Raw genomic sequence first — 26907 nt, 5'->3', positions numbered from 1 at the left:
TGCCTCACTAGGGGAGATGTTAATGGCCCTCAGCAAAACAAATCCAAGCCAGGCCAACACCAACAAATTCCTTAGGAATACTCAAGTCATCTCCATGATTAATGACTAATCCAGCTTCAACATCAAATTCTATGCAGATAGTATTCTGGAATGCAAATGGTCTCGACAACAAAATTTTGGAATTACAGGAACTTGCAGATCATTTACAAATTGATATTCTCCTCATTAACGAGACTCACCTACGTCCCTGCAATAATCCCAAACTCAGAAACTACTCGTTACTTAGAAATGACAGACTCAATGCTAGAGGTGGAGGCACTGCCATCTTTGTCAGAAGAAACATCTGCTATAATGAGATTAAGAAGACTAATACATCTAACCTCGAGGAGACAGGCATAGAAATTCATGCCAACAATGCAGGCAGCTTAAAGATTTATTCTGTATACAACCCCTCTGGCAAACCTCTCCTCCCCTCTGATCTCTCAGCTACTAGATACAAATGAATCAATAATTGTAGCAGGAGATCTCAATTCCAAGCATCCTTTATGGAACAGCAAGAGTTTTAACAACAACGGAATGATCTACAATTTTGCCTTGAAGAGAAATATTGTTATTGCAGGCCCGATCGAGCTAATCGGAACGATCAGCAGACCTGATGTTTTGGATATTGCTATATTTAACAACATTTCTCATCAATTCCAACTTCAAGTGGTTGATGAGCTCAGCTCAGATCACAATCCAGTACTTTTAAGTTTAGGAGGGGATCCTGAGCTCATTCCCAGCCAATCCCACACTAACTTTGCAAAATTCGAGGCTAAAATGAACACTATCATAGACTCAGTACCTACTATCTCCTCCCGTGAAGAAATCGACGTCGCAGTCAGCAATCTTGAATGTAAAATACACTCTGGCTTATCCTCAGCTTGTTCTATTTCCACCCCAGCTCAAGTTAAATTACTTCCTGAAGAAATCCTTGCTCTGATCAGGAACAAAATTAGACTCAGACGACGCTATCTCTGCAAGACCGTCGAGAACTAAATAGAGCATCCAACCTAGTCCGTTATGCATTAAAAGATCACAGGAACCAGCAATGGGAAAGAAAACTGTTCTCTCAAAACTGAAGATAATTCTCTGTGGAAATTGACTAAAGCTCTCCATATGGATCGCTCTAACATCCAGCCCATTCACGGAGAAAGAGGTCTTGTTTACAGAGATAATGAAAAAGCAGAAGCTCTCGCTGATGCTCTCCAACTTCAGTGCCGTCCTAATTATGCACATGTGGAACTGGTCTTCATAGAGAAAATACACCGTAGAGTACGTTCCATGCTTCGGCAACCTTGTAGCCATGAAAATATCTGTCCCACCTCACCTAAAGAGGTCTATTCAATCATTAGGAAGTTTAACAACAAAAAAGCCCCTGGTCCAGATGAAATTACCAACAAAACAATTAAAGTCCTCCTACACAAAGCTGTCATGCATTTAGTAGCCATTATTAATGCAATGCTGAGATTAAATTATTTCTCCTCAAGATGGAAACTAGCTGATATATTCCTTATTCTCAAGCCTGGTAAGGCACCTCAAATGCCACAGAGCTATAGACCTATCAGTCTTTTATCATGCCTGGGAAAAATTGCAGAAAGAGTCATTCTCAACTGACTTAACGAGGAGGTAAATAAAAACAACATAATTGCAAAAGAACAATTTGGTTTCCGTACCGGACATAGCACTACACAACAAATTCACAGACTGACTGAATTCATCACTACAGGCTTTAACTGGAAACAACACACAGGAGCTATCTTTTTAGATGTTGCAAAAGCTTTCGATAAGGTGTGGCACCAAGGTCTCATCTATAAATTAATTTCAGCCAACATCCCTCTTTACCTTACTAAAATTATCGACTACTTTCTAAAGAACCATAAAATCCAGGTCAAGTTGCATAGAATTCGATCCTCACTGAAAAAAATCACTGCTGGTGTCCCTCAAGGCTCGCTGCTCTCACCGCTGCTTTTTAACATCTTTGTTTCTGATGTTCCTAGCACATCACTAACCACTATAGCTGGTTATGCGGATGATATGGAAATTCTTAGCAGATCTCTCAGGCTGAATATAGCTATGCAGCGCTTACAAACTGCAGCAACAAATTTGGAGGACTGGTTCAGAAAATGGAGGATATCTGTAAATGCCGATAAAAGCACTGCCATTCTCTTCACAAGAAGACAAGCACCTCACTTTGGAGAAGTTAAACTTTTTAACACAGCCATCCCATGGAGATCTAGCACAAATATCTAGGCATTCAACTTGATAACCATTTAAACTTTAACTCCCACATAGTTTATGCATGCAAAAAAGCAAACTCTGCAATTGTGCAACTCTCTTCTCACCTCAATCGAAGAAGTCAAGTCAGCGCTGAAAACAAACGACGGATCTACAAAACAATCAGACCATCGTTAACTTACAGATCGCCGGCCTGGGGTCACACTTCCCCCACCAACATCAAAAAGCTACAAGTTATTCAAAACAAGTGTCTCCATATGATTTTCAATGCTCCGTGGTTTGTCAGAAATGCTCTCTTTCATCGTGATGCCGATATTCCAGATATTCCCATGTTTCTCCATAATAGTGCCACTGCTTATTTTGCCAAAGCAGCTGTTCATCCCAATCAACTCATTCTAGAGTCATCTAACTATGATGAACATGATAGGTGGAAACATAAGCGCCCTGCTTATGTTTCCACCTATGCTTAAAGCAGCTCTGCTTATCGGTTCAGGTGCCTCCATACAGCCCTAAATAGGGTGAGCCAGGTACTCGCTAACCCTATAACCCTATATTAATATAAGACTATTTCATAGCGATGAAGGGATCGGAGTCCATGGGACTGATATCCATCAAGCCGCATTATCAGTTATTCCTAACCGGTAGTCATGGGTTTTTGCTGTCGTTGTGATCGGACGTATTCCTTTAGACTCTGCCTAGTTGAATTTTATATAAGGTTTTTTGGGAAGCTCGCATTGCACTGGAACTATCACAGTTCGAGACTATCTCCCCCTCTGTGTGAAACATGTAGAGGTCTAATGGCCGGCAGGCTCTACCCGCAATGAGGATCAGTGGTGGATGAATGGTATTTTAGGGAGGTAGGTCTCTGCACTGCGTTCTCAATAACACCTTATCCCTACACTGTCCTCCACAGATAACGGGGAAGATGAAATGCATTCTTGCTTCGCCCCTTTAAGCCAGTCCTTATAAGGACTATTAGAAACTATAAATATACTGGGAAGAACATTAAAAAAAAAAAAAACCTTTGCAAGTAAGTTCCCGAAACTCCTTTTTCCTTGTTTTAGGAGACACCTATAATAAACTAACTTTTTGCTGATAGACACTTACTCTAAGCTGTCTATGGGATTAGCTAGTAGACTCTCAAAGTCTACAGGATCACTCGCAAACTACTTGGGAAACCCGAGAAACCACTATTTTCTCTTAGGCCAAATTATGGACTCTCCATATGATGAGCTCAACTTCAAGCCGCTATTGGCAATTTTCGAACACGTAGGAGGCCTGCTGCAAAGGAAATGGCCAGGAAAGGTAGCAATCCACCAAATAGAAGAGGTTGAAACAGAGGACTACCAATCCCCTGACCCTCTTCCTAACACCTCACAAGATTCGAGCAAAGAAAATACCACATCAGCTGATATTCACACACTAGAGGATAATGACTGACTTTCAAGTAGTCAGTAGGAAGAAGAGAAAGGAATCTCTAGCTGCAGAACCCTGAAATACTGCCTCAGAGACCTCAGAGAGAGCAGCACCAATGGACACTACAGTACAAACTGAAAGAATAATAGAGATGGATACAATAACACAGCCTAAAGAGAGAATTCCACCAGTGATCTTACAATCCAAAGAAAAATGGTCATCAGTCACTGAGTTGATGGAAAAACAACAATATCAAATTCAATTCAGCAAAGAACACCAATGAAGGAGTCCAGATTCAGCCTGAAGGTGCATCGGACTACCATCTGCTCACCAGACATTTAGATGAACTGAAAGTCCCATATCATACTTTTCAGCATAAAAGCGAAAAAAAACCTCAAGGTGGTCATCAGAGGTTTGATAGAAACCATACCATCTGAAGAAATAGCCACTGATCTCAAATCACAAGGACTAACACCAATAAAAATATCACACATGTACAGAGTGGATAAGTGGCCCATGCCTCTGGTCTTGGTGGAGATCAGTGAAGACCAACGAGAGATTTATGACCTTAAGATTGTCTGTAACTTGGTTATCAGGACTGAACCCCTCAGAAGGAAGACATCTGCCGGACAATGCCACTACTGTCAAAAGTATGGTCGTGCGCAGAAGCTTTGTAGGGTGGAATACAAATGTATAAAGTGCAGAAATAATCATCCCTCGCATGCATGTGCCAAGTCAAGAACCACTCCTGCTAAGTGTGCCAACTGTGGTGGCCCACATCCAGCTAACTACAAGGGCTGTTCACTCCATCCATCTAACCTGACAAGGACTAGGGAGGCAGTAGCCCCGTCCACTCAGAAGCGAGTCACACAATCTGAATCGGAAATTAAAGTGCAGGCTATTACACCTGAAAAATCGTATGCCTCTGTAGTTTCCTCACGCAACAAATCAGCAGAAACCATACCAAGCAGCCAAAACTCTGCTGCAATGCTTGCTACCACTTTGGGAGAAATGCTGTCAGCTTTTAGCAAATCAAATCCAAACCAGGCTAACACAAACAGATTTCTTAAAAATACCCAAGTCATAATTCTCATTGATTAATGGATAATCCGGCCATCACAATAAATTCCATACAGGTCACATTCTGGAATGCTAATGGACTCAGCAACAACATTCTAGAACTCCAAGAATTTGCTACTCACTACAAAATTGATATCCTGTTAGTTAACGAGACCCATCTGCGGCCCTGTGATAATCCCAAGCTAAGAAATTACTCTTTAATTAGAAATGATAGACCTAATGCCAGAGGTGGAGGTACTGCAATCTTTATCAAGAAAAACATCCATTACAATGAGATAAAAAAGATTCCTACAGCTAATCTTGAACAAACTGGCATAGAAATTTACACCATTAATGCAGGCAACTTAAAAATATATTCCATTTATAACCCTCCAGGCAGAACTCTGCTATCCTCTGATCTTTTTCAGTTGCTTGACACTACGGAAGCAACAATAGTAGCAGGAGATCTAAACTCAAAACATCCCTTATGGAATAGCAGGTGTGCCAATTACAATGGAAAAATCCTTTACAATTTTGCTAAGCTGAGAAATATTATCATTGCAGGTTCGATTGAACCAACACACGGCAGGCCCAATGTATTAGATATAGCCATATTCAAAAACATATCTCATCAATTCCAGCTGCAAATAGTTAATGACCTCAGTTCGGACCACATCCCAGTAATTCTAAAACTGGGAGAAGATCTGGAACTTATTTCCAGTCAGTCATTTACTAATTTCACAAAATTCAAGGCTACAATCAACACTATCATGGATTCAGTGCCAAATATCTCCTCCTGTGAAGAAATTGACACAGCAGTCAACAACCTGGAAAGCAAAATTCAAACTAGCTTAACTGCAGCCTCTTCTATTTCCACTCCAGCTCAAGTAAACCTACTTCCAGAAGAAATCCTTGCTCTAATCAGAAACAAAAATAAAATCAGACATCGCTTTCATAACACGCTATCTCCTCAAGACTGCCAAGAGCTGAACAGAGCATCAAACTTACTTCGCTATGCACTAAAAGATCACAGAAATCAACAATGGGAAAGAAAACTTTGTTTCTTGAAAACTGAAGATAACTCCTTATGGAAATTGGCAAAAACTCTCCGTACAGACCATTCCAATATCCAGTCCATTCATGGAGAAAGAGGTATAGTTTATAGGGATGATGAAAAGGCAGAAGCCCTCGCTAAAGCTCTTAAACTTTACTGCAGTCCTAATTATGCGCATGCGGATTTGGTCTTCATAGAGAAAATTCACTGTCGAGTCCGGCAGCCTAACAACCATGAAAATAACTATCCCACCTCGCCTAAAGAGGTCTACTCCATCATTAGGAAGCTTATCAACAAAAAAGCCCCCGGCCCCAGATGAAATTAACAACAAAAAAGCCCCAGATGAGATTAACAACAAAACAATCGAGGCCCTTCCACACAAAGCTGTCATGCATTTGGTAGCAATTATAAATGCAATACTCAGACTAAACTATTTTCCAACCCGATGGAAACAAGCAGATATAATCCTCATTCATAAGCCAGGAAAAGTGCCTCAGTTACCACAAAGTTACAGACCCATCAGTCTCCTTTCATGCTTGGGAAAAATTGCAAAAAAAATCATCCTCAATCGACTTCAAGATGTGGTGAACAAAAACAACACAATACCAAAAGAGCTGTTTGGGTTTCGAACTGGGTACAGTACTACACAACAAGTTCACAGACTGGTCGAATTCATCACTACTGGATTCAATTGGCGACAATATACAGGAGCTGTTTTTCTGGATGTAGCAAAAGCCTTTGATAAGGTTTGACACAAAGGCCTCATCTATAAATTATTTATGGCCAACGTTCCGCTCTACCTTATCAAACTTATCAACTCCTTTCTAAAAAACCAGAATCAGGTCAAGTTGAGAGGACTCAAATCCTCTTTGAAAAGAATCACTGCAGGTGTTCCTCAAGGCTCGTTGCTCTCTCTGCTGCTTTTTAACATCTTCATTGCTGACGTCCCTAACACGACATCAACCACCACAGCTCGCTATGCAGATGACATGGCAGTTTTGAGTAGATCTCTCAGGCCGAACTTAGCTACGCAGCGCTTACAAACTGCAGCAACAAACCTAGAAAAATGGCTCAGGAAATGGAATAGCTGTGAATGCCAACAAAAATACTGCCATTCTCTTAACAAGACGGAAGGCATCCCACTACAGAGAAGTCAAACTTGTCAACACTATTCCATGGAAATCAAGCACCAAATATTTAGGTATTCAACTAGATAACCGCCTCAACTTTAACTCTCACATCGATTATGCCTGCAGCAAGGCAAACTCCGCAATTATGCAACTTTGCTCTCTTCTCAACTGTAGAAGCCGTGTCAGCACTGAAAACAAACTACGAATCTATAAAGCAATCATTAGACCCACATTGACCTATGGATCACCGACTTGGGGTCACACCTCACCTTGCAACATCAAAAAGCTACAGGTCATCCAGAACAATTGTCTCCAAATGATATTCAGTGCTCCGTGGTTTGTCTGGAATGCTCTCCTCCACCGAGATGCTGACATTCTTGATATTCACGTTTCTCCGTGATACTGCCATTATATATTTCACCAAAGCAGCTAGTCATCCCAATCAACTCATTCGAGAGTCATCTAGCTACGATGAAAACGATAGGTGGAAACACAAGCGTCCGAAAGCGGTTCTGCTCGTCGGTATAGATGCTCCCACACCGCCCTAAAATGGGTAAGCCAGGTGCTCGATAAATTCTCATTAATTTAAGCCATCTTTCATAGAGATGAAGGGATTATAATCCAAGGGATTGAGATCCATCCAGCCTCAAAGGTTAAATATTCCTAACCCGAACTAGTATTGTTTACTCACACAATGGATGTAATCATCAGTATATATTCTGTTGTTATACACCTGTAACCATTTGTGGGTGGGATTATGTTGAGTCATTTGGAATAACGTCCAAAGCTTTGAAATCACCATGTCATATCTGTTAACTGCGTTTTTTCTTTTGCCCAGTTGACCTGTTTGATGGAAAACGCAAATTGCTTGGAGAAAAACTTTCTACCTTCCTATGCGACTGTCTAAATTGCCTTCATTTGAAAATTCCTTATAAATTTTCTTCGCATCCTAGATAGGATTTGAACCCAGGTCTTTCCTGTTAGAGAGCATTATCAATGCTTACTAAGCTATGGAGACTCCAGTTCGTTTTGTGAGTGAGCTGAGGATTAGTTATTAAGGAAATTTTCTCTAGAAACAAAACGCTGAACATTTTCTAGCCATTTTAAGCCTCCGGTGGTGGAGCACAAAAGAAATGAAATCCATATTGAGATACAATATCTTTAGGCAGCAGCCTAATGATATTCTATTCACAAACATCTATTCCCACAGTAGGATTCGAATCCACTGCCTATTGGTTGGAAAATGCAAAAGCTGACTATTCGGCAACCAGGAGTGGTGTCTTATGGCATGGAAAATTTATTTATTATTATTATGTAACACCTCCAGGGAGTCCAGAGACTCATCGAGGGTGGGTACCTACACCTATTTAGCTAATGAGTGACTAAATCTGAAACAGGCTAGGGAAAAAAGCCTACAACTAAGTGACATTAGAATAACATTTCTCAAACTATGCATAGCTGAGGATGTTTTTTTCTTTCAGTGTAATGTTTTGCAGCCCATTATGTATGTGAGCATGCATGACGGTATGTTTGTAGTTTACTGAATTAAATAAGTAGATTTATAATACAAGTAGAAAGTATCTGATATTTTGGCTGGAATCAGATATTGGTTAGGCTGTGGAGGCAGAGTCTGTGTGCATTCTTATGTTTATTAAACTTAAATATCCTCGATGAGTCGTTGGACTCCTTGGAGGCGTCACGTAATAATAAAAAAGTAGTTAAATAGTTTCTTTAGCTTAGTGTATTTCTTTAATCAGTTATAGCATCATTTTCTGATTGACAGCTCATGTACCATATGTGCATTTTTATATTTTATTATTATTATTATTATCATCATTCAGGCCTCCGTGGAGTCAAAAGACTCATCGCGGGAGGGCCTTCCCAGGAAACACAGTGTATCAAGACTCATCGTGGGAGGTTCTTCCTATGAAACACATTTTCTGAAGGTTTTTTTTTTTCTTCCATGTGCTGGGTTACAGACTATGCTATGGGAAAGCTGGTCTAGATAACCACAAGTGAATTGAATTTACAAAAGGATGTAACTTTTTTTGTTGTTTGCTTCTTAACATATGGGAAAATGCTTTCACTTATATTCCACTGTCAATGATTATATTCTTTGGAGAATGTAATGTTTGGGATTCTTTGGAGCAGGTCACCGTTACAATAAAAACAAAAAAATTCATCTGTTTTTCATGGTAGTATTTTAACCATATCTGTTTCTGTTAGTAGTATCAGATAGTGTAAATGTTTCTTGATTTCTTGGTGTAATATGTATCCTCCAGTCTGTGTTTATTTGTTTCTCTACTCTCCTCTTAATCAAATCTCATGTGACTTTGAGATCCATGGGTTCCTTAGTTTTTTTCATTTGACTGTTTCTTGGCTTTTTCCTTTTATGTTCTTGACTACTTCTCAGTATGTTAGGTGAGTTCTCTTCATCAATCTCCAGAAGAGCCTCAGATCTCTTTTGATGATTGCACTGTAAACCATTTGGAGATCGCTCTGGCATGCATACTAGTTAGACAAGATTTCCTTGAGAGGTTTTGGAGGTTTTTTTCATACTTTGGTCTTTATTAATTGACGATCTGAATCACAATTTGCTCATACTCTTCTACAATTGCAGCATTAGATATCACTGTTTGGTATCTAAGGTTGCCAACAGATGCTCCCAAAGGGTGCTCACCTAGTTAGGACTCTAGTCTTTTGTCCACATAGTTCACTTTGTTTTGTGTTACCATTGTGCACGTGTTACAAGTGTCATATTGTACTCCCAGAAGATGTTTATGTGGCTGAGATGAAATATTGGAAGAATTAAATATTTTTAATCCTTTCTTGGTGCTGTTTCAAGGGGGTACATTAAGTCTCTAACTTGAGTTAATAAAGGTTTGTATACAGAATTGGGCTCAGATTATTTGTGGAGGTTAACATGAATTTGGAGACCTTATTTTTGTAATTTGAATTAGATTTTATAATAAAGTAATCTTCTTATATTTTGCAAAAGCATTTAACAGGTATTTTAGATATAGCAAGTTAATATTTAGGTTGAAACAAATTTAGATTAGGGAATTGAATTTGCATTATTGATCATATTTTGTTTGCAATTGTAAAGGAATAGTAAGGGGGTAATACTTAGTTGTTTGTTGGTGATTTAATGCGATGCTGCTAATGACTATTAGTAATGGTACAGATATATTAACACTTCATGAAGATTTGAAGACTGGAAAAGTGGGCAAACAATTGGGGCTATCATTTTAATGTAGTTGTGTAGGATATTAAACTTTGGGATCCATGGATGGAAGGCTGTTTATTCTAATGGTGAGGCTGTACTTAAGGAAACAAGTGTTAGTGGATAGGAAATTGAAATTCATGGGACATGTTGTTAAGGTGGTGAAGATAACCTAAAAGATATTTTAATAGTGAGAAGGACATTAACTAACAGAATAAAAGATGTAAATTAGAAATATATACACGTTTGCACAAGAATAATGTTTAATTTGCCAAATATTTCGGTCTGAATATAACAGACCACTCCAGTGGCTACATAGGAATAGTTTTAAAAAAAACAAAGTGGAATACGAACAATTGATCATTCACCCATAGAACGAGCCGCGTGATGTCATATCGCTAAGTATTAGAAGTGTAAACATTTTTAAAGTCATAATTAAATATATTAATTCAGAAATTCATACATATAATAATCTTAAATAATATTAGACTAATATAGGAAATTTGCAACAAAAAAAAAAAAAATTAATGTGTTATACTGATTAAACTTTCCCAAATTTTTGATATAGATATACAGTCATTGCGATTCAAGTTAGGACGTTGAAGTAAGGCCTCCACACTTTCTGTAAATAAACGTTCAAATTTGTAGTGATATCTGTGTAGGAGGAGAGTCTTGTACCAAAGGATGTTGTGGCTTGGCAAATTAAACATTATTCTTGTGCAAACGTGTATATATTTCTAATCATTATGTCACAAGCATCGTTAAAAAATCAAAAGATGTAAAGGTTCCTGTTTAAGAACCTGATCAAACTTCACCTGAATTATTACATAAATCTGCCTGAATTTCAAGAGAATAACGAAATTTTGGAGAGTGTTACAGAGACAAATAACAAAGATGATATTGGGAATGTGGGGTATTGGCTTTTAGGACAGATTAAGAAAACATGGTTTGGTAGACAGAAGAAGAGAGGTTATATGATTAAGACTTATGTGTTGAGAGATATTCATGAGGTGGATGTTAGGGATAATTTTCCGAAAGGTAGAAAAACGGAAGAAGCAGAGCCATTTATGGAAATTATGCAAAGAATAGTGAGAAGTAACTTTTTTATGGATAGTGGTTTATTGTGTGTTATCTGCAAGGGTGAAGAGATGTAGAGTAGAGAGTTAATGTGTTTAATTAGTGGTATAGTAGATATTATGGCTTAAAGTATGCTCTAATAAGCTCATAATACACCACAAATATATTGAATGCCTCGTTTTGACATGTAATAAATGACTTGCTCATTGGTCTACATATCGTATGCTCATTACTGCATAACAGTAAGACTAATAGTCATAGCAACTGTCATCCTTATTGATAACAGTATCAGAAATCAGTAATGAATATATGACTGCAGTTTTAAATGTTATCCTCTTGAAAGATCTGAAAGCAAATAGTTTTGTTGCTTTGTTTAGTTTTATTGTGTTAGACATTTCTCATGGAAAAACAGATTCTTTGACCACACAGCTGAATTTTTTCCTATTGCAACTTGCAAAGTATTCAACTGACAGAAATTCATACTTAAGCATTATTTTCTTTTTCTTAAACATGGATTTGGTATTGGAGATAAAATTTTGCATAGAAGTATTATTTATTTTGCTTTGTTAATATGACAGAGAGATTCCCTGTAGAAAGATTTTTCACTTGGTTACTGTCTTCATGACTAGGCTACTTGTATATAGATGCTGTTGACTTCATATCAATTGTCTCAGATACCCATAATGCGTAGTATGCTTCCTTTCGGACATGTACATTGTTATACATTATGGAAAGGATCACTACTCAGACTAGTTTTGACTTTTCTTGAAGTGTCATCAGTAGGAGCCAGGTGCAGGAAAGGCAATTAACATGAAGTCAACAGCTTCTGTATAATCGTAGCCTAGTCATAAAGACACATTGGATATAAACTTAACTTTGTTTATATTCAATGTATATCTGATTATATTAAACAAGAATATAATTTGTTAAATATAATTTACTTTATAAACAAGTGAAAAAAAACTATGTGTATCTTTCATCTAGAGTATTTTAATATTAAACTACACATCTTTTTATTACTTAATTATGGAAAATTTATGAATTCTGATTGATTCACCAGTGGGAGCCATTTCCTTCCACTGGTGATGTTTTAAAAATGATCATGTTTGGACTTGCTTCCTGGGAGTAGAGTGGTTCTGCTCAGTGTTAAGCTTTTGTTTGTCAACTAAGTGGAGCCACCAGTGTCCTGTCCTGAAGTAAATAGGGTCAGGATGATTAGCAGTAGTTCCATTCAGTTTAGTGATCCTTTTGGGTCACTCAGTAAGATTTTGGATGATCTTATAGATCACTCAGAGTTTTGGGATGTAGTCCCTGTATTTTAACTGTCTCAATAAAGGTCAGATCTGGTCTGGGAGTGAGCCTTCTCATGATGCATAGCAGTATACATGTCTGAAAGGAAATCTACTGTGCATTATAGGATACTGAGGCAGTTGCTGTGAAGTCAACAGCCTCTCTATAGGTAGTCACAAGGACACTTCACACATGCAAACATTTTTTGATTACGCTTGGGTAAAGGTTTAAATGATAGTATAATTTCTTGTCAGATATAATTTAAAGAGTAATGGATCCCTGCCTGTGAGATAGTGTCTCTCTGCTGAAAAGTTTTCAAAAGGTATTATTAGATACTGCATGCACCTCTGCATAATTCTCATATTTTCCAAACTTGTTTATGAACTAAGCTTCTGTAGATATTTGTTGTGGTTTGTAGAAACATTTATGATCTAACAATATCCTGAACCAAAACCTCTTTGAAACCTATTGAGGACAATAAAACAATTTAATAACAGTCAAATTTGCCTCCGTAGTGAAATTGGAAGAACAACGGTATTGGAAAAGGCCTAAGTTCGATTCTCGTCGTGACGGGAGGAATCTTTATATGGACTTTTTCAATCGAAGGTGAGTTAGCCAATCTGATAAGGAGGTAGCAGGGTTTTTTCTCCTGCATACAGACAAATCGGCCCTTCAGAACACACACAATTTACAGACAGAAAATACTAGTTGTGGTGCTGGTGGGTGGTAGATGGCGATAATGTGGATGATTGGTGGTAGAGGTTTGGTGGAGACGGAGAGTTGTACAGTAGGTGTTCTCCTGCGATGAGTCAGTCTTCGGACTCCTTGGAGGTGTCACGAATAATAATAATAAAAATTAAAATTATACAATACATACACTTTTTTTGTTTTTATATAATCAGAATTGAAGAATACAAAATAATGACTACTACAAAATGCACAAACATACTTGCAATGTTTAAAAAAACATGATCTTATCTGCCCTTTTTTCTGCTTCATCGTTTTTGTAAATATTGTTTTCTATCAAGGAACCATTAAGTATGAACGACAGCATGTTGATTCTTAAGCAAACCATTGCCAAAGGATAATTAATAATGTTGCACATTTAAACCTATCCATTCAAATACTGAAAGACTGAAATGAAGTGCTAGGAGAGAAAAAAGTCGATGTTTAATTAACTGCCTGAAGAGTTTGGCATTTCATTTATAAGAGAAAAAATATAATGGAGGACGAAAACATTTAATCTTTGTATCCAAAAAAAAGTAAACATTAGAAAACTATTCATCAAAACAGACTACGCTTGGTATCGTCCCTTCAAGTGTTTTCTTTTAATTGAATAGTCGGCTTGAAGGGGGATGTTTAATTACTTCTTTTTTTTTTTGTCTTGTGCATCACTTGAATTGGTACATTTGTAAAGAGAGCCACCACATCAAAACTCACCATGATATCTGAAGGCTGGAGTTTGAAATTTTTGATTATCGAGAAGAAATCTGTTGAGTTTTTGATATATGAAGAAGAATTTCCTGTAAAACATTTTAAAGATGAAGCCAGAAACTTAGATAACCTGTAGGTAGGTGAGTCAATACTATCTACTATTGGTCTCAGTGGGTAGTTTTCCTTGTGGATCTTTGGGAGACCATATAACCTTGGGATGAGTGGATGTAAAGAGCGAGCAGCAAGGCGTATGTTTCTTGGAAGTTCTGTGGCTTTTTGTAAGAGGTTGTTTGTTTTGTTATGTATCTCCCTCGTTGGATCTCTCTCAATTCTCTCAATTGGATCTCGCTCACCATGATATCTCTTCAGATATCATGGTGAGCTTTGACGTGGTGGCTCTCTTTACAAACGTACCAATTCAAGAGGTTCTCGATATTTTAAAGAACAAAATTTCAAAAAAGATGTTTTCCATGCTATCACATTGCATTCACTCTGGCTACTTTCAATATGAGAAGAAAATCTACAAACAAAATAAAGGATTAGCAATGGGAAGCCCCCTGTCTCCTATATTAGCTAACATCTTTTTTGAAGATTTTGAACAAAAGGCAATCTCCTCAACTACTCTTAAACCAAAAATTTGGCTAAGATTTGTAGATGACATATTTCTTATCTGGGACCATGGCACCGATAACCTTCAGTCTTTTTTAAATCATTTAAACAACTTCCACCAAGATATTAAATTAACAATGGAGGTTGAAGAAAATGGATCTCTTCCCTTCCTGGATGTAAGACTTACTAAGTCATCTGATTCTATTAAAATATCAATCTTTAGAAAATCTACACACACACACAGATAGATACCTGCATGCGTCCTCACATCACTATCCTGCACAGAAAGTGGGTATCATCTCAACCCTAGCACATTGTGCTAGATCTATATTGTCAAATGATGAAGATCTAAAAAATGAACTACAACATCTACAAAGAACTTTCACAAGTAATGGCTACTCGTCGAAAACTATTAATAAGCATCTATACCACCGCCATCAAAACAACTCAGAAACACAAGACAATCCAAAAGGTTATATCTCCTTACCATATATCAGCTCGCTCTCCCCGAAACTAAGAAGAATTTTAAAAAAGTTCAACATAAAAACCTGTTTCTCTACACTTCCTAAACTAAGATCGATTTTAAGCAAATACAAACAAGCTCACAACCACCTACATTTCCCAGGAGTGTACAAAATCACGTGTGACTGTGGGAAGCAATACTATGGCCAAACTGAAAAATCCATCCTCCTACGTCTAGAAGAACATCAGAGAGACATTGCCTACAAAAGAACTAGAGCAAGTGCCCTGTCAAGCCATGTACTGTTTTTCAGTAAACACAAATGATGAAGGCCGTCAACATGAGATAAACTGGACAACTACCTCAAACCTTCATATATGCCGTGACGAGGTGGAGCGACGCATAGTCGAGTCTAAGGAAATTGTTATGGACTCTCATCATATAAATAATAACCTCAGCTATAATCTACCAGACTCTTTCAGCTCTGCTATCCGATATTGGCACACGCGTGAAATCAGACGCACGCAGCTACTTAACAATAGAACTTCAACACAGACTGTAGCTACAGTTCAAAGCTAACTGATTTTGTAATAGTCTTTTATAGTGATACGATGTTTCTTATAGTGTTTACTTGCTTTCTATGTTCCCACGCCTGAAGAAGTCGGACAATCCGATGAAACATGTTGCGTTTTGAATAAATTTAATTGTTATTCTAGTCTTGGTTATAGTCAGTATATATAAATATGAACACACACACACACGCACACACACACACATATATATATACACACACAGACACACAGGTATCCCTTGCTTAACGTGGATTTGATTATCACGGCAAATTTAATTGCGGCAATCCCTTGATATACGTGGCAAGAGTTTTGATTAATGCACCTTTAAATTTACCATGCAAAATCATGCTCACGCCATGAGATTGCTAGCCTCGTGGTCATCCAAATTCTCTTAATGATCTGTGTGAGAATGTGAAAGTTTTATTTTTCCCACCAAATACAACATCATTGTTACAACCTATGGACATGGGAGTCATTGCAACTTTCAAAGCCTATTTTCTTAAAAAGACGTTCTCAAAGGCAGTTGAAACAACAACAGGTGAAAATCATGAAAATCACGCCACGAGACTGAGTGCTAGCCAGTTATTTTGCTGCTAGCATTAAGAGTGGGTGCATTACAAGCTCCAGTTGTTCTGTTGTACGTATTTACAAATTACGTTCTTTGTAAATTTTACACCCCATTGAACATGTCGAAGAATAAGAGCAATCCCACAACTAGGTCATTAAGTGAAAAAAAGAAGAGGAAGGTACCTTAGATACAAAACTTGATATAATTAAAAGATTTAAATGTGGTGAAAGTATTATAAAAGTAAGATCTGATGTGAATTTGGTTTTAACGAGTCTACAATACGGACTATTTTTTCCAAAGCTGATGAGCATTGCAAGCAAGGTAAAGTGGTATCTACATCTGCAAGTATGCAATGCACACGTAACCCGAGTGCTATAATGGTTGAAATGGAAGATCTGTTGATTATTTGACTGGAAGATTGCAATCAAAAGAGAATTCCAATTAGTGCCTATGATATCAGCCAAAGCTCTAAGCCTGTTTTCAAGACTTAAAGAGACTAAATATAAAGAAGACAATTCAAAATTCGCAGCTAGCAAAGGCTGGCTTGAAAATTTTAAATCTAGGGTTGGTCTAAAGAATGTGAAATTAACAGGTGAAGCTGCAAGTGCCAATGAAGATGCTGCATCCACATATCCTGCTGAGCTGCAGAAAATTATCAAAGAAAATTGTTAAGATTACCGCCAAATTTTCAATGTAGATGAAACTGGACTCTATTGGAAAAAAATGCCATCTAGAAATTTTATATCAAAAAAAGATCACTTAACTGTTATGCTTGGAGGGAATGCTAATGGAGATTTTAAATTGAAGCCGCTGCTTGTATATTGAACTGAGAACCCAAAGGCTTTAAAAGGGTGTAACAAGAACTCTTTACCTGTAATTTGGCAGGCGAATCAGAAGGCTTGGGTTAACCAAAGTCTATTCGAAGATTGGTTTAAGTCTTATTTTTGCCCGGCAATTGAAACTTATTGCAAGAGAAATAATTTAGCTTTCAAAGCTCTTTTGCTTTTAGACAATGCACCAGGTCATCCAAATTCTCTTAATGATCTGTGTGAGAATGTGAAAGTTTTATTTTCCCACCAAATACGACATCATTGCTACAACCCATGGACATGGGCATCATTGTACCTTTCAAAGCCTATTTTCTTAAAAAGACATTCTCAAAGGCAGTAGAAACAACAACGGGAATAAATGCGATTACGCTCCACCAATTTTGGAAAAAATTTAACGTTAAACACGCAATTGAGAATATTCATGATTTGTGAGAGCAAGTGTCTTCTAGTTGCATATGAAAGCTGTTTGGAAAAACCTTCTGCCAGAATGTGCTAATGACTTAGGTTGTTTTCAAAATCCTGTGAACAACGTGGTCAAAGAAATCGTTGCAATTGGTGAAGACCTTGGTTTGATGATGCAGAAGATGTTAAAGAATTATTGGATTCAAATTCAAAAGATTTCAGTGACAACGTTCTTCTTGAAATTGAACAGTGCACATATGATGACAATGAACAAATGGAATGTGAAGATGAAGTTCCAAAGGAAATAACAGTCAAAGAACTGAATGGAATATTTCACAGTTTAGAATCGCTTAAGCAGCAAGTAATGGATATGGATCCAGATGTTAATCGAAGAATGCTTGTTTGCCGAGGTCTGGAGAGTCATTTTGCTTGTTATCGTAGAATTTATGCCGATAAGAAAAAAACTAAAACTGTTCAAACAACTCTTTATAACTTAAAAAAATTGCAGTAACTAATGTAGGTACAAGTATTTATTAAACATTTACTTTGCATTAATTTTTTTATCTTTCCTAAAAGAGTACCATATAAAACGAACTATTAGTACAGTAATTGATCAGGGACGAATTTTACTTTTTACCATTGATTAACGCGATTTTGATGTACGCGGTGACATCGAGGGATTAATTAACCATGTTAATCGAGGGATACCTGTACTGTGTGTGTGTGTGTGTGTGTGTGTGTGTGTGTGTGTGTGTGTGTGTGTGTGTGTGTGTGTGTGTGTGTGTGTGTTTGGTCAAGATGTAAGCATTTTTTATTGTAGGTCCCAGTCAGAAAAGTTTGAAAAATGCTGGTTTAATGAAATGAAGACAGCACTTGGAATGAATTAAACAATGGTTTAGTGGGAGAAATTATACTGAAAGCTTACAGTCCTAAGAGGAGCATCTCTTTTGATGCTTGTAGGTAGCCTTGGCTGTTTGGCTCAAGATATAAGAATTATACTTTCCTGCATCTTGGGGAGTTTTTCACAACCACGTTTATTGAGATCATGTCAATTTTTAAGATTAGCTGCTGTGTGTATTTACTGGTTGAAGTAAGGTATAGTATAGTACAGTATGTGTATATTTGATTTTGTTCACAATATCAAGGTTATTCACTAAACCTACCTGACCATATTTGTGATAGGTGGATCGATTTTTTAGAGCCTCCATACCTCAATCAGTATAGATGAAGCCCTTTTGTCAGAAAGACCTGAGTTTGATTCTCGTCAGTGACGTGAGGAACCTATATATGGTCTCTTTCGATGAAAGGTGAGTTAGCTGGACTCATTCGGAGGTAGGGAAACTCGGGTTTTTTCATTCCCCAGAACAGGCAAGCTGGGCCCATGAACACATGCATCTGATATAGGACACTTAGAGGCATAGGGATAACCACCTTATCCTCGTATTACAGTTAAGAAATCCAAGGATACTTGGAAGGCTGTGGGTTTTTAAGTGCCTGTTAAAGCCACTAATGGATGGACGGATAGATAGATTTATTATACTCTTCCAGATTGATATTTGCAGATCTTCCAATTTGACCATAATAAGACAACTTGCAAAAACTAGTGTATATGCCCAGAACTGGGAGAGAGAGGAAGGAATTGGTTTTTAGGAGAGCAGATAGGAATAGCCATCTTGATAATGGGATTTGCAGAGCAGTGTAGAAATCTTTATTTAAAGTTTTCGTTTTTTTTTTCCCTGAAATTCCCCAGATATAGAGGATAGTAATAGTGTTACTATAATCTATGTGCCGACAGTGTGGGATGGAGGGAAGAACAAGTACTTTTATTTGATTTTGCTAGAATTGTAACCCATGATGTAAGAAGGTATGATTAAAGCTTAGGTTAATTTAGAGGGAAGCCTAATTATCACAGAGGTCTCAGCTATGTTGAACTAGAGTTTTTATAATACCATATTGTAATAATACTATGTATTGTGCCATATTTATATCATTAATTATAAATGTTTTCCCCCATACATCACTGATTACTTATGGAAGAGCAGTGTGTATGAGGGTAGTTTGAAAAGTTCTCGGCCTTGACCATAGATGGCAACACTATTGGCAAGATTTTTTTTTCTAAGTTGGTACATCTGTCATAAGCATCCATGTGAAATTGCAAGTCATTCTATCAAGTAGTTTGTTTTATACAGCTGTTTGTTTTTTTCAAAAGTGTTGTCTATATCCCTTGAAATGGATAAAATTGAGTATCATGTGGTTATAAAATTCTTTGTAAAAGAAGGTTTAATGCCAAAAGAAATTCATTCAAAGTTCATAAAAGTTTATGGGCACTCTTCTCCTTCATTTTTGACAATTAAGAAATGGGCTGTCGAGTTTAAACATGATCTTACCAGCCTTGAAGATGATCCACGTGAAGGACGTCCAAAAAAGTGTAACACCAGAAATCATTGATCAAGTGCACGATATGCTATTGGATGACTGGCGAGTCAAAGTGCGTGAAATTGCTGAGACTGTAGGCATTTCAAAAGAACATGTAGGATATATTTCGCATGAAGAATTGAAAATGAAAAAGCTTTGCACAAGATGGGTGCATGCTTGCTCACAACAGATTAAAAACGCACTCGCTTGAAAATCTCTGAACAGTGCTTGGAGCATTTTAACAAGACTAAAACTGATTTTGTGCATCGATTTATTATTATGGATGAGACTTGCATTCATCATTACACACCAGAATCCAAACAGCAGTCAAAACAGTGGACAGAAGCCAGTTGTTCAGCGCCACAGAAGACAAAGTCTGTTCCATCAATAGGAAATATTAATTATCTTGAAAAGGGTAAAACAATAACCTGGGAATATTATTACAATCTTTTAACCAGACTAGACAAAAAAATTCATGAGAAAAGATCCGGTTTGCAGAAGAAAAATATCATCTTTCATCAGGACAATGATGCACCTGCCCACAAAGGTGTTTTGGCAATGGGAAAATTAAGGGATCTGCACTATGAATTGTTGGAACTTCCACCCTATTCCCCACATTTGACTCCCTCTGACTTCTATTTCTTCGCAAAACTAAAACTCTTCCTCGCTGGTCAACGTTTTTCTTCGAATCAAGAGGTGATTGCAACCGTAGAGGGTTATTTTGCAGATCTTACTGAGAACTACTACAGGGACGCGAAAATTTATATTTTCGAAAAATAATTTCGAAAATATAAATTTGTTTTTTTATTGTTAGACCAAGAACTTTTCAGACCACCCTCATACAAACAGAGCCCAACAGTCAGCACTCCAGAATCCAGTTAACTATAGAAAAGAACAATAGTCTGGCCTTTAATCACACATTTCTTTAACATAAGGTTTGCTCTTGAATCTTGAAAACTGCAGGATATTACCTATCCTTAACATTCTCCTTGAAGTCTTTGAGGATAAATAGCTTAATTTTTTCATGTACAGAGAAGCCAGCAGCATAGGTAGATTCCTACCAATGTTGGTGGCTTCCTCTCACCACTATCCCTTACAGAAGATAGGAATAATCAGAACACTCAAGGGCATATCCTACAACATCTTCAGCAACATAGAAAACAGAAACAAAGCACTTCATTTCCTCACTTGTGTCCTTTCCTTTAATGGATGTGAGTGCAAGATTATCAATAAGATTTTAAAAACACTACCCAGAACATCAACTAACAAGCAACACTTCAGAGGTGCAGTCATCTTTTCTTACATTCACAGTGTTAGACAGAATCTCTCATTTTTCTTTGAATCATGACATGAAGGTGACTTTCACTCCACTATTATATCATTCGCCCCCCCCCCCCAAAAAAGTGTAAGGTTCTACAAGATCTACTGTTCATACAGCATTTTCTGTGTTGGATAAATATAATATTCCAGTGAGATCTCTATGGCAAAGCATTTTATTTGCATTTCATCTGTATATCAAAAAGAAAAGGCAACACATGTCGGAATTAGCTTACTTTAGCAAAATAAATAGAAATAGCTTACATCAAACATAATTGTTTTTAGCAGGAAATTCAAGGAAGCTTCCCAAATGTTATGCACTTCTACTCAATGCAGTAAAAATCAAGGTATGATCTGCACTAGATTTGGTCTTCATTTAACAAGAATCTGACATCTACAGACCTAGGCATTACATTAAGAGTGTGACAGTATCAACTAGTGCACCTCTCACACACATCGATTGTTTAGTTTAATTTCATCCATGGTATTCTTTCATTGCATAGCATGATGCATTTCACTTTCTGTAGCTTTTTAAAATTTTTGTAACATAAGTAAGCTCCTGACAAAGTGTGCTTGTTATCACACAAAGCTAGTACAGATTTCTAATTCTCTTCATGTGGAAGTTCCTGGCAAGTAAATTGGCATCTCTCCTTAGAAAATGCAGAAAACAAAATAAGAAATTTAAGTTATGTGTAAAAGTAGCTTAACAAAAAATAAATTATATTCAAATATGATACTTGAATATAAATATTGAAATATCATAAATATCATGTTCTCTAGAGGTTATTGAAAAAGTTTAAAAAAAATAGGAAAGAGTAGTTTGAAAAGAATCATATGATAAAAGTAATATAAAAACTGAAGATATTCTGGATGCTTGGTGTAATTACTTTTTGAAAGATTATTAAATTAAACAAGGAATGACAGAAGAGTGGCAAAAAGAAAAATATTCAACTGGAATGTAGTGAAGAGTATATATCCATACATGAAAATGAAAATAAGCCATCAGAAACTTAAAATGTGGAATGGTAGTTAGTGTAAATGGTATTCTACCATAAATGCTCAAATATGAAGGTATAAAAGTTTTATGGCTATACTGCAGAGTTTTCAGAACCTGGTCAGAAATTCAAGATTGGAGTAGAACTCATGTGGTATCAGTTTATGAAAAAGCAAATAAAACTGTGAAAATTATAGAGGAATTGCCTTACTTAAGGTTTCAAGTAAGATTTATGCAACCATACTTCAAAAGTAACTAAAAAAACTTGAAGAACAAACTGGTTTCAGACTAAATGGAGGTTATTACAATTAGAATTTTGCTTTAAATCAGATGGTTGAGAAATTATGATAATATAATAAGGATCTGCAAGTTTTGTAGATCTGGAAAAGGCTTAAGGTGCAAAGAGAAAATTACTCTTTGCAAATGAGTTATATGATGTAATTGATGTGAAGTCAGGTACAAAAACAAGGGTGGTGCATGCTATTGCCACTGTTGTAAACCGTCTATATGAATCACATAATGAAGGAAGGTGACATTACAGCTGATGTCAAAATTGAAGACTTTAAATTCACCTCTTAATACAGATTATTTATACTCCTAAAAAAATTTGGTCCGAGTTTTCAGGACTCTGGAACCAAATTAAATATCTGAAATAACAAACTTTGCATGGAAATCAGTAATACAAAGATACTAAACAGGGAAAACATCAACTGCATTCTGAGGGAAACTTATACAATAAGTAACATGTTTCATCTATTTATGTAAAATTTTTGTTGAAGATGACAATTAAATTTTTTAAGTAGGTAATAAAATAAGCCTGGCATACCTCCCCTCCCCCCTCAGGAAAAAAGGCAATTTCAAGAAGTTGTAATATTTCATTCAAACATGAATAATTATAATGGTATTTATTTTTTAACTTCATGTTATAATAAACATCAAGCACGTGAAACAGTTTTTTTAATTATTAAATACATTTTTAGGTACACAAATCCAGTATGGATGCTTAAGGGTCAAAGCTGTATAACTGAGAGGAGATCTCCACATAGCCTTTAAAGGAATGCAGAGAACCGACCAGGGTTCTGACCTAATGTCCAATCCTCACCTTCTCATGGTGCACCCTGTTGGGCATCTACCTGGATACTGAACAAACGAGGATGGGCTGGCAATTTGGGATTTAGCCAACCAAATTGTATTCTTATTGGCTTAAACCAAAATACAAAATGATGGTAGAACAAGACAAAATTTCATGCCGGCTGGGGGCTTTGCCCAGTTAAACAAGGGCCCCCTGTTTTTGCCAGGGAACCAGGGCGAACAGCGAAAAGTCAGCTACTGGAACAATCCCTAAAACACATCCCAACTCAATATCACCAGAGTTGAAGATCGGTACTATCAGCATAAGAAGCCTGAATGGTAAAGAAATGGAGCTAGCTGAGGAATTAGATAAGTACCAGAACGACATAATAGGGGTGACAGAAACAAAAACATCAGACCTTTCTGAGTACTAAATACAACATATTGTATTCAGGCAATGACAATCAAGGAAAAGGAGGAGTAGCCATAGTATTCAACACTAAATATTAGGCTAATCTTCTTGAATCGCAAGCAGTCTCAAGTAGAGTGATATGGGCAAATATCAGAATGGGGAACTGGACAATGAGACTTATTTGTGCCTATGGTCCCACAGAAGGCTCTACTAAGGTAGAAGTGGATGAATTTTTTGAGGCTCTAGAGAAAGCTGCTGACACAATGAAAAAGGAAAAGTTGGTCCTTGTTGGAGATCTAAATAGCAGAGTACGAAGTGATTGTGAGACATACAAAAATGTTTTGGGAAAATTTGGAGAAAAGAGCAAAGCTAACAATAATGGCAAATACCTGTTGGATTTCTGCTCAGGACATGGATTAGTTATTACTAACACCATGTTCCAACATAAAAATTTGCACAAATTCACATGGAAAGAAGAGGCAAGGAATAAGAAAAGTCTCATTGACAATGTTATTGTTGATAGTGATGTTTTCTCCCTGGTGCAGGACACCAGAGTATACAGAGGATTTGAAATTGGAAGCGATTACTATTTAGTCTTGAGCAGGATAAAATTGAATTTCATATTGAAAAGAATAACATGTAAGAAAGTTTTAAAGCGAATAAAAGTTGAGCAGCTCTCAGATGTGAGCTGTAGATTAATTACACAAAGATTTTTGAAGAAAAAATGAAAGAGTTTGAGAACAGGAACCAAACCTTGGAGATTCAGTGGCAAACCTTAAAGAAAACCCTGATTGATTCAGCCAGAGAGGCATGTGGTGAGGTTGTCTGCAAGGATAGAAAAATCAGAACTCCATGGTGGACACAAGAAGTTAAAGAGGCAGTGAAGGAAAAGAAGAAAGCTGATAAGACATTTTGTAATATGATTTTTCATACTATCTTCTTTAACAAAAATATCATATTTTCTAATTCTTCCCTCTCCACCCTTTGTGGAATCAGTTTATTTTATTAACTTAAATCTTAATTTTTTTTTTCTTCTAATTTTTACTTTTTAATAATTTTCATTTGTAGTTTTGGCAGATGCACACTTTCCCACATCATCAATTTGCAGTGATGGGGCACGTGAAATTCGTGCAGATGGTAAGCACTCATTTTGTCTATAAATCTGTACATGCACTTTTTTCTGTACTTTCTGTTTCTTGCATTATTTGTTTTCTCATTATCATATTTCTGTATCATAATTTTTTTCATAATTTAGAAGTATTATATATGCTTCTAATATATTCAAAATTAAGTGGATATTGAATACCACATTATTTCTTAGCCGAATAAGAAACTCAAAGATAGGAAATCTAATCTAAGAGTTTCATGCTGAATATAGAAAACTATATAAAGTTTGGCGAGACCAAGTGTAAGCCAACACCTGGTGGTGCAATGCTGGGCAACTCATAGTAAAGGCGGAGTAAGCTCCATCACTGTCTTTAGTATTTACTCATAATGTAAAACACAGCTCCTAGGAAATGTATTATTGTTCTACATTATGAGAGAAGGTCACTACCCAGACCAGTTTTGACCTTTTTTGAGGTCTCGTCAGTGAGTAGGTAGACCTAGATGTAATACTAAAGTTTCAGTAGTCGGAGCTTATTTCTTTACTGTATGATTCGCCAAAAGGTGCACAAATACAATTACTGAAATAAGAGCCAACAGGCTTCACTTCGGCGAAATGAAATATTCAAAATTAAGTGGAGCCTGTTGGCTCTTATTTCAGCAATTGTATTTGTGCACCTTTTGGCGAATCATACAGTAAAGTAATCAGCAGTGATTGGAGCTTACTCCACCTTTACTACGAGTTGCCCAGTATTGCACTACTAGCTGTTGGCTTACGCTTGGTCTCGCCGAACTTTATATAGTTTTCTATATTCGACATGAAACTCTTAGATTAGATTTCCTATCTTTAGTTTCTTATCAAGTTTCTAATATATATATATATATATCTGTGTGTGTGTGTTATAGAAACTATTCCTAAAGCATTGTATTTGATTTTTTTCAAAATTTTCAATATGAAAATAATTTTTCAATTTGAATTTAATGTAAAGCTGTTTTCTATTAATAATGTTAGTAGTCCACAGCTTGCCAATTTTAGTTATCAAACAGAACAGGGGTGTTTAAGGGTCATAGCTATATAATTGAGAGGAGACCTCCACATAGCCTTTAAAGGAATGCGGATAACCAACCAGGGCTTCTGACCTAATATACAATCCTCACCTTCTTCTGGTGTACCCTGTTGAGTATCTACCTGGATACTGAACGAACAAGGATGGGCTGGCAATTTGGGATTTAGCTAACCAAATTGTATTCTTATTGGCTTAAACCAATATACAAAATGATGGCACAACATTACAAAATTTCATGCCGGCTGGGGCATTGCCCAGTTAAACAAGGCCCCCATTGTTTTTGCCAGGGCGAACAGCGAAAAGTCAGCTACTGGAACAATCCCTAAAACACACCCAACTCAATATCACTAGAGTTGAAGATCAGTACTATCAACATAAGAAGCCTGAATGGTAAAGAAATGGAGCTAGCTGAGGAATTAGATAAGTACCAGATCTACATAATAGGGGTGACAGAAACAAAAATGACAAAAACTGGTGAGATCTTTCTGAGCAATAAATAAAAATGTTATATTCAGGAAATGACAATCAAGGAAAAGAAGGAATAGCCATAGTATTCAACACTAAATACGCGGCTAATCTTCTTGAATGGCAGACAGTCTCAAGTAGAGTGATGTGGGCAAATATCAGAATGGGGAACTGAACAATGAGACTTATTTGTGCCTATGCTCCCACAGAAGGTTCTACTAAGGGAGAAGTGGAGGAATTTTTTGAGGCTCTAGAGAACGCTACTGACACAATGAAAGAGAAAAAGTTGGTCCTTGTTGGGGATCTAAATAGCAAAGTAGGAAATGATTGTCAGACATACAAAAATGTTTTGGGAAAATTTGGAGAAAAGAGCAAAGCTAATAATAATGGCAAATACCTCTTGGATTTCTGCTCAGGACATGGACTGGTTATTACTAACACCATGTTCCAACATAAAAATTTGCACAAATTCACATGGAAAGAAGAGGCAAGGAATAAGAAAAATCGTATTGACTATGTTATTGTTGATAGTGATGTTTTCTCCCTGGTGCAGGACACCAGTGTACAGAGGATTTGAAATTGGAAGCGATCACTATTTAGTCTTGAGCAGGATAAAATTGAATTTCATATTGAAAAGAATTACATGTAAGAAAGTTTTAAA

General features: G+C 36.8%; 1 protein-coding gene across 1 annotated transcript in view; it reads left to right on the top strand.

Moving 5' to 3' along the window:
* LOC150106359 (fucose mutarotase-like) overlaps nt 1-26907 on the top strand; it is a 177135-nt gene that overhangs the window by 59133 nt on the left and 91095 nt on the right. Inside the window, exon 2 of the mRNA XM_090392402.1 lies at nt 24679-24747. Within this exon, the coding sequence (XP_090248528.1) occupies nt 24679-24747 (69 nt within the window). The remainder of the gene's footprint in view (nt 1-24678; nt 24748-26907) is intronic.

This window comes from Typopeltis vanoorti, chromosome 5 (genome assembly GCF_054136105.1).
Source record: "Typopeltis vanoorti isolate ZY-2024b chromosome 5, IOZ_Tvanoo_1.0, whole genome shotgun sequence".
Lineage (NCBI taxonomy): Eukaryota > Metazoa > Arthropoda > Arachnida > Uropygi > Thelyphonidae > Typopeltis > Typopeltis vanoorti.
This window is presented reverse-complemented; position numbering and strand designations above follow the sequence as displayed.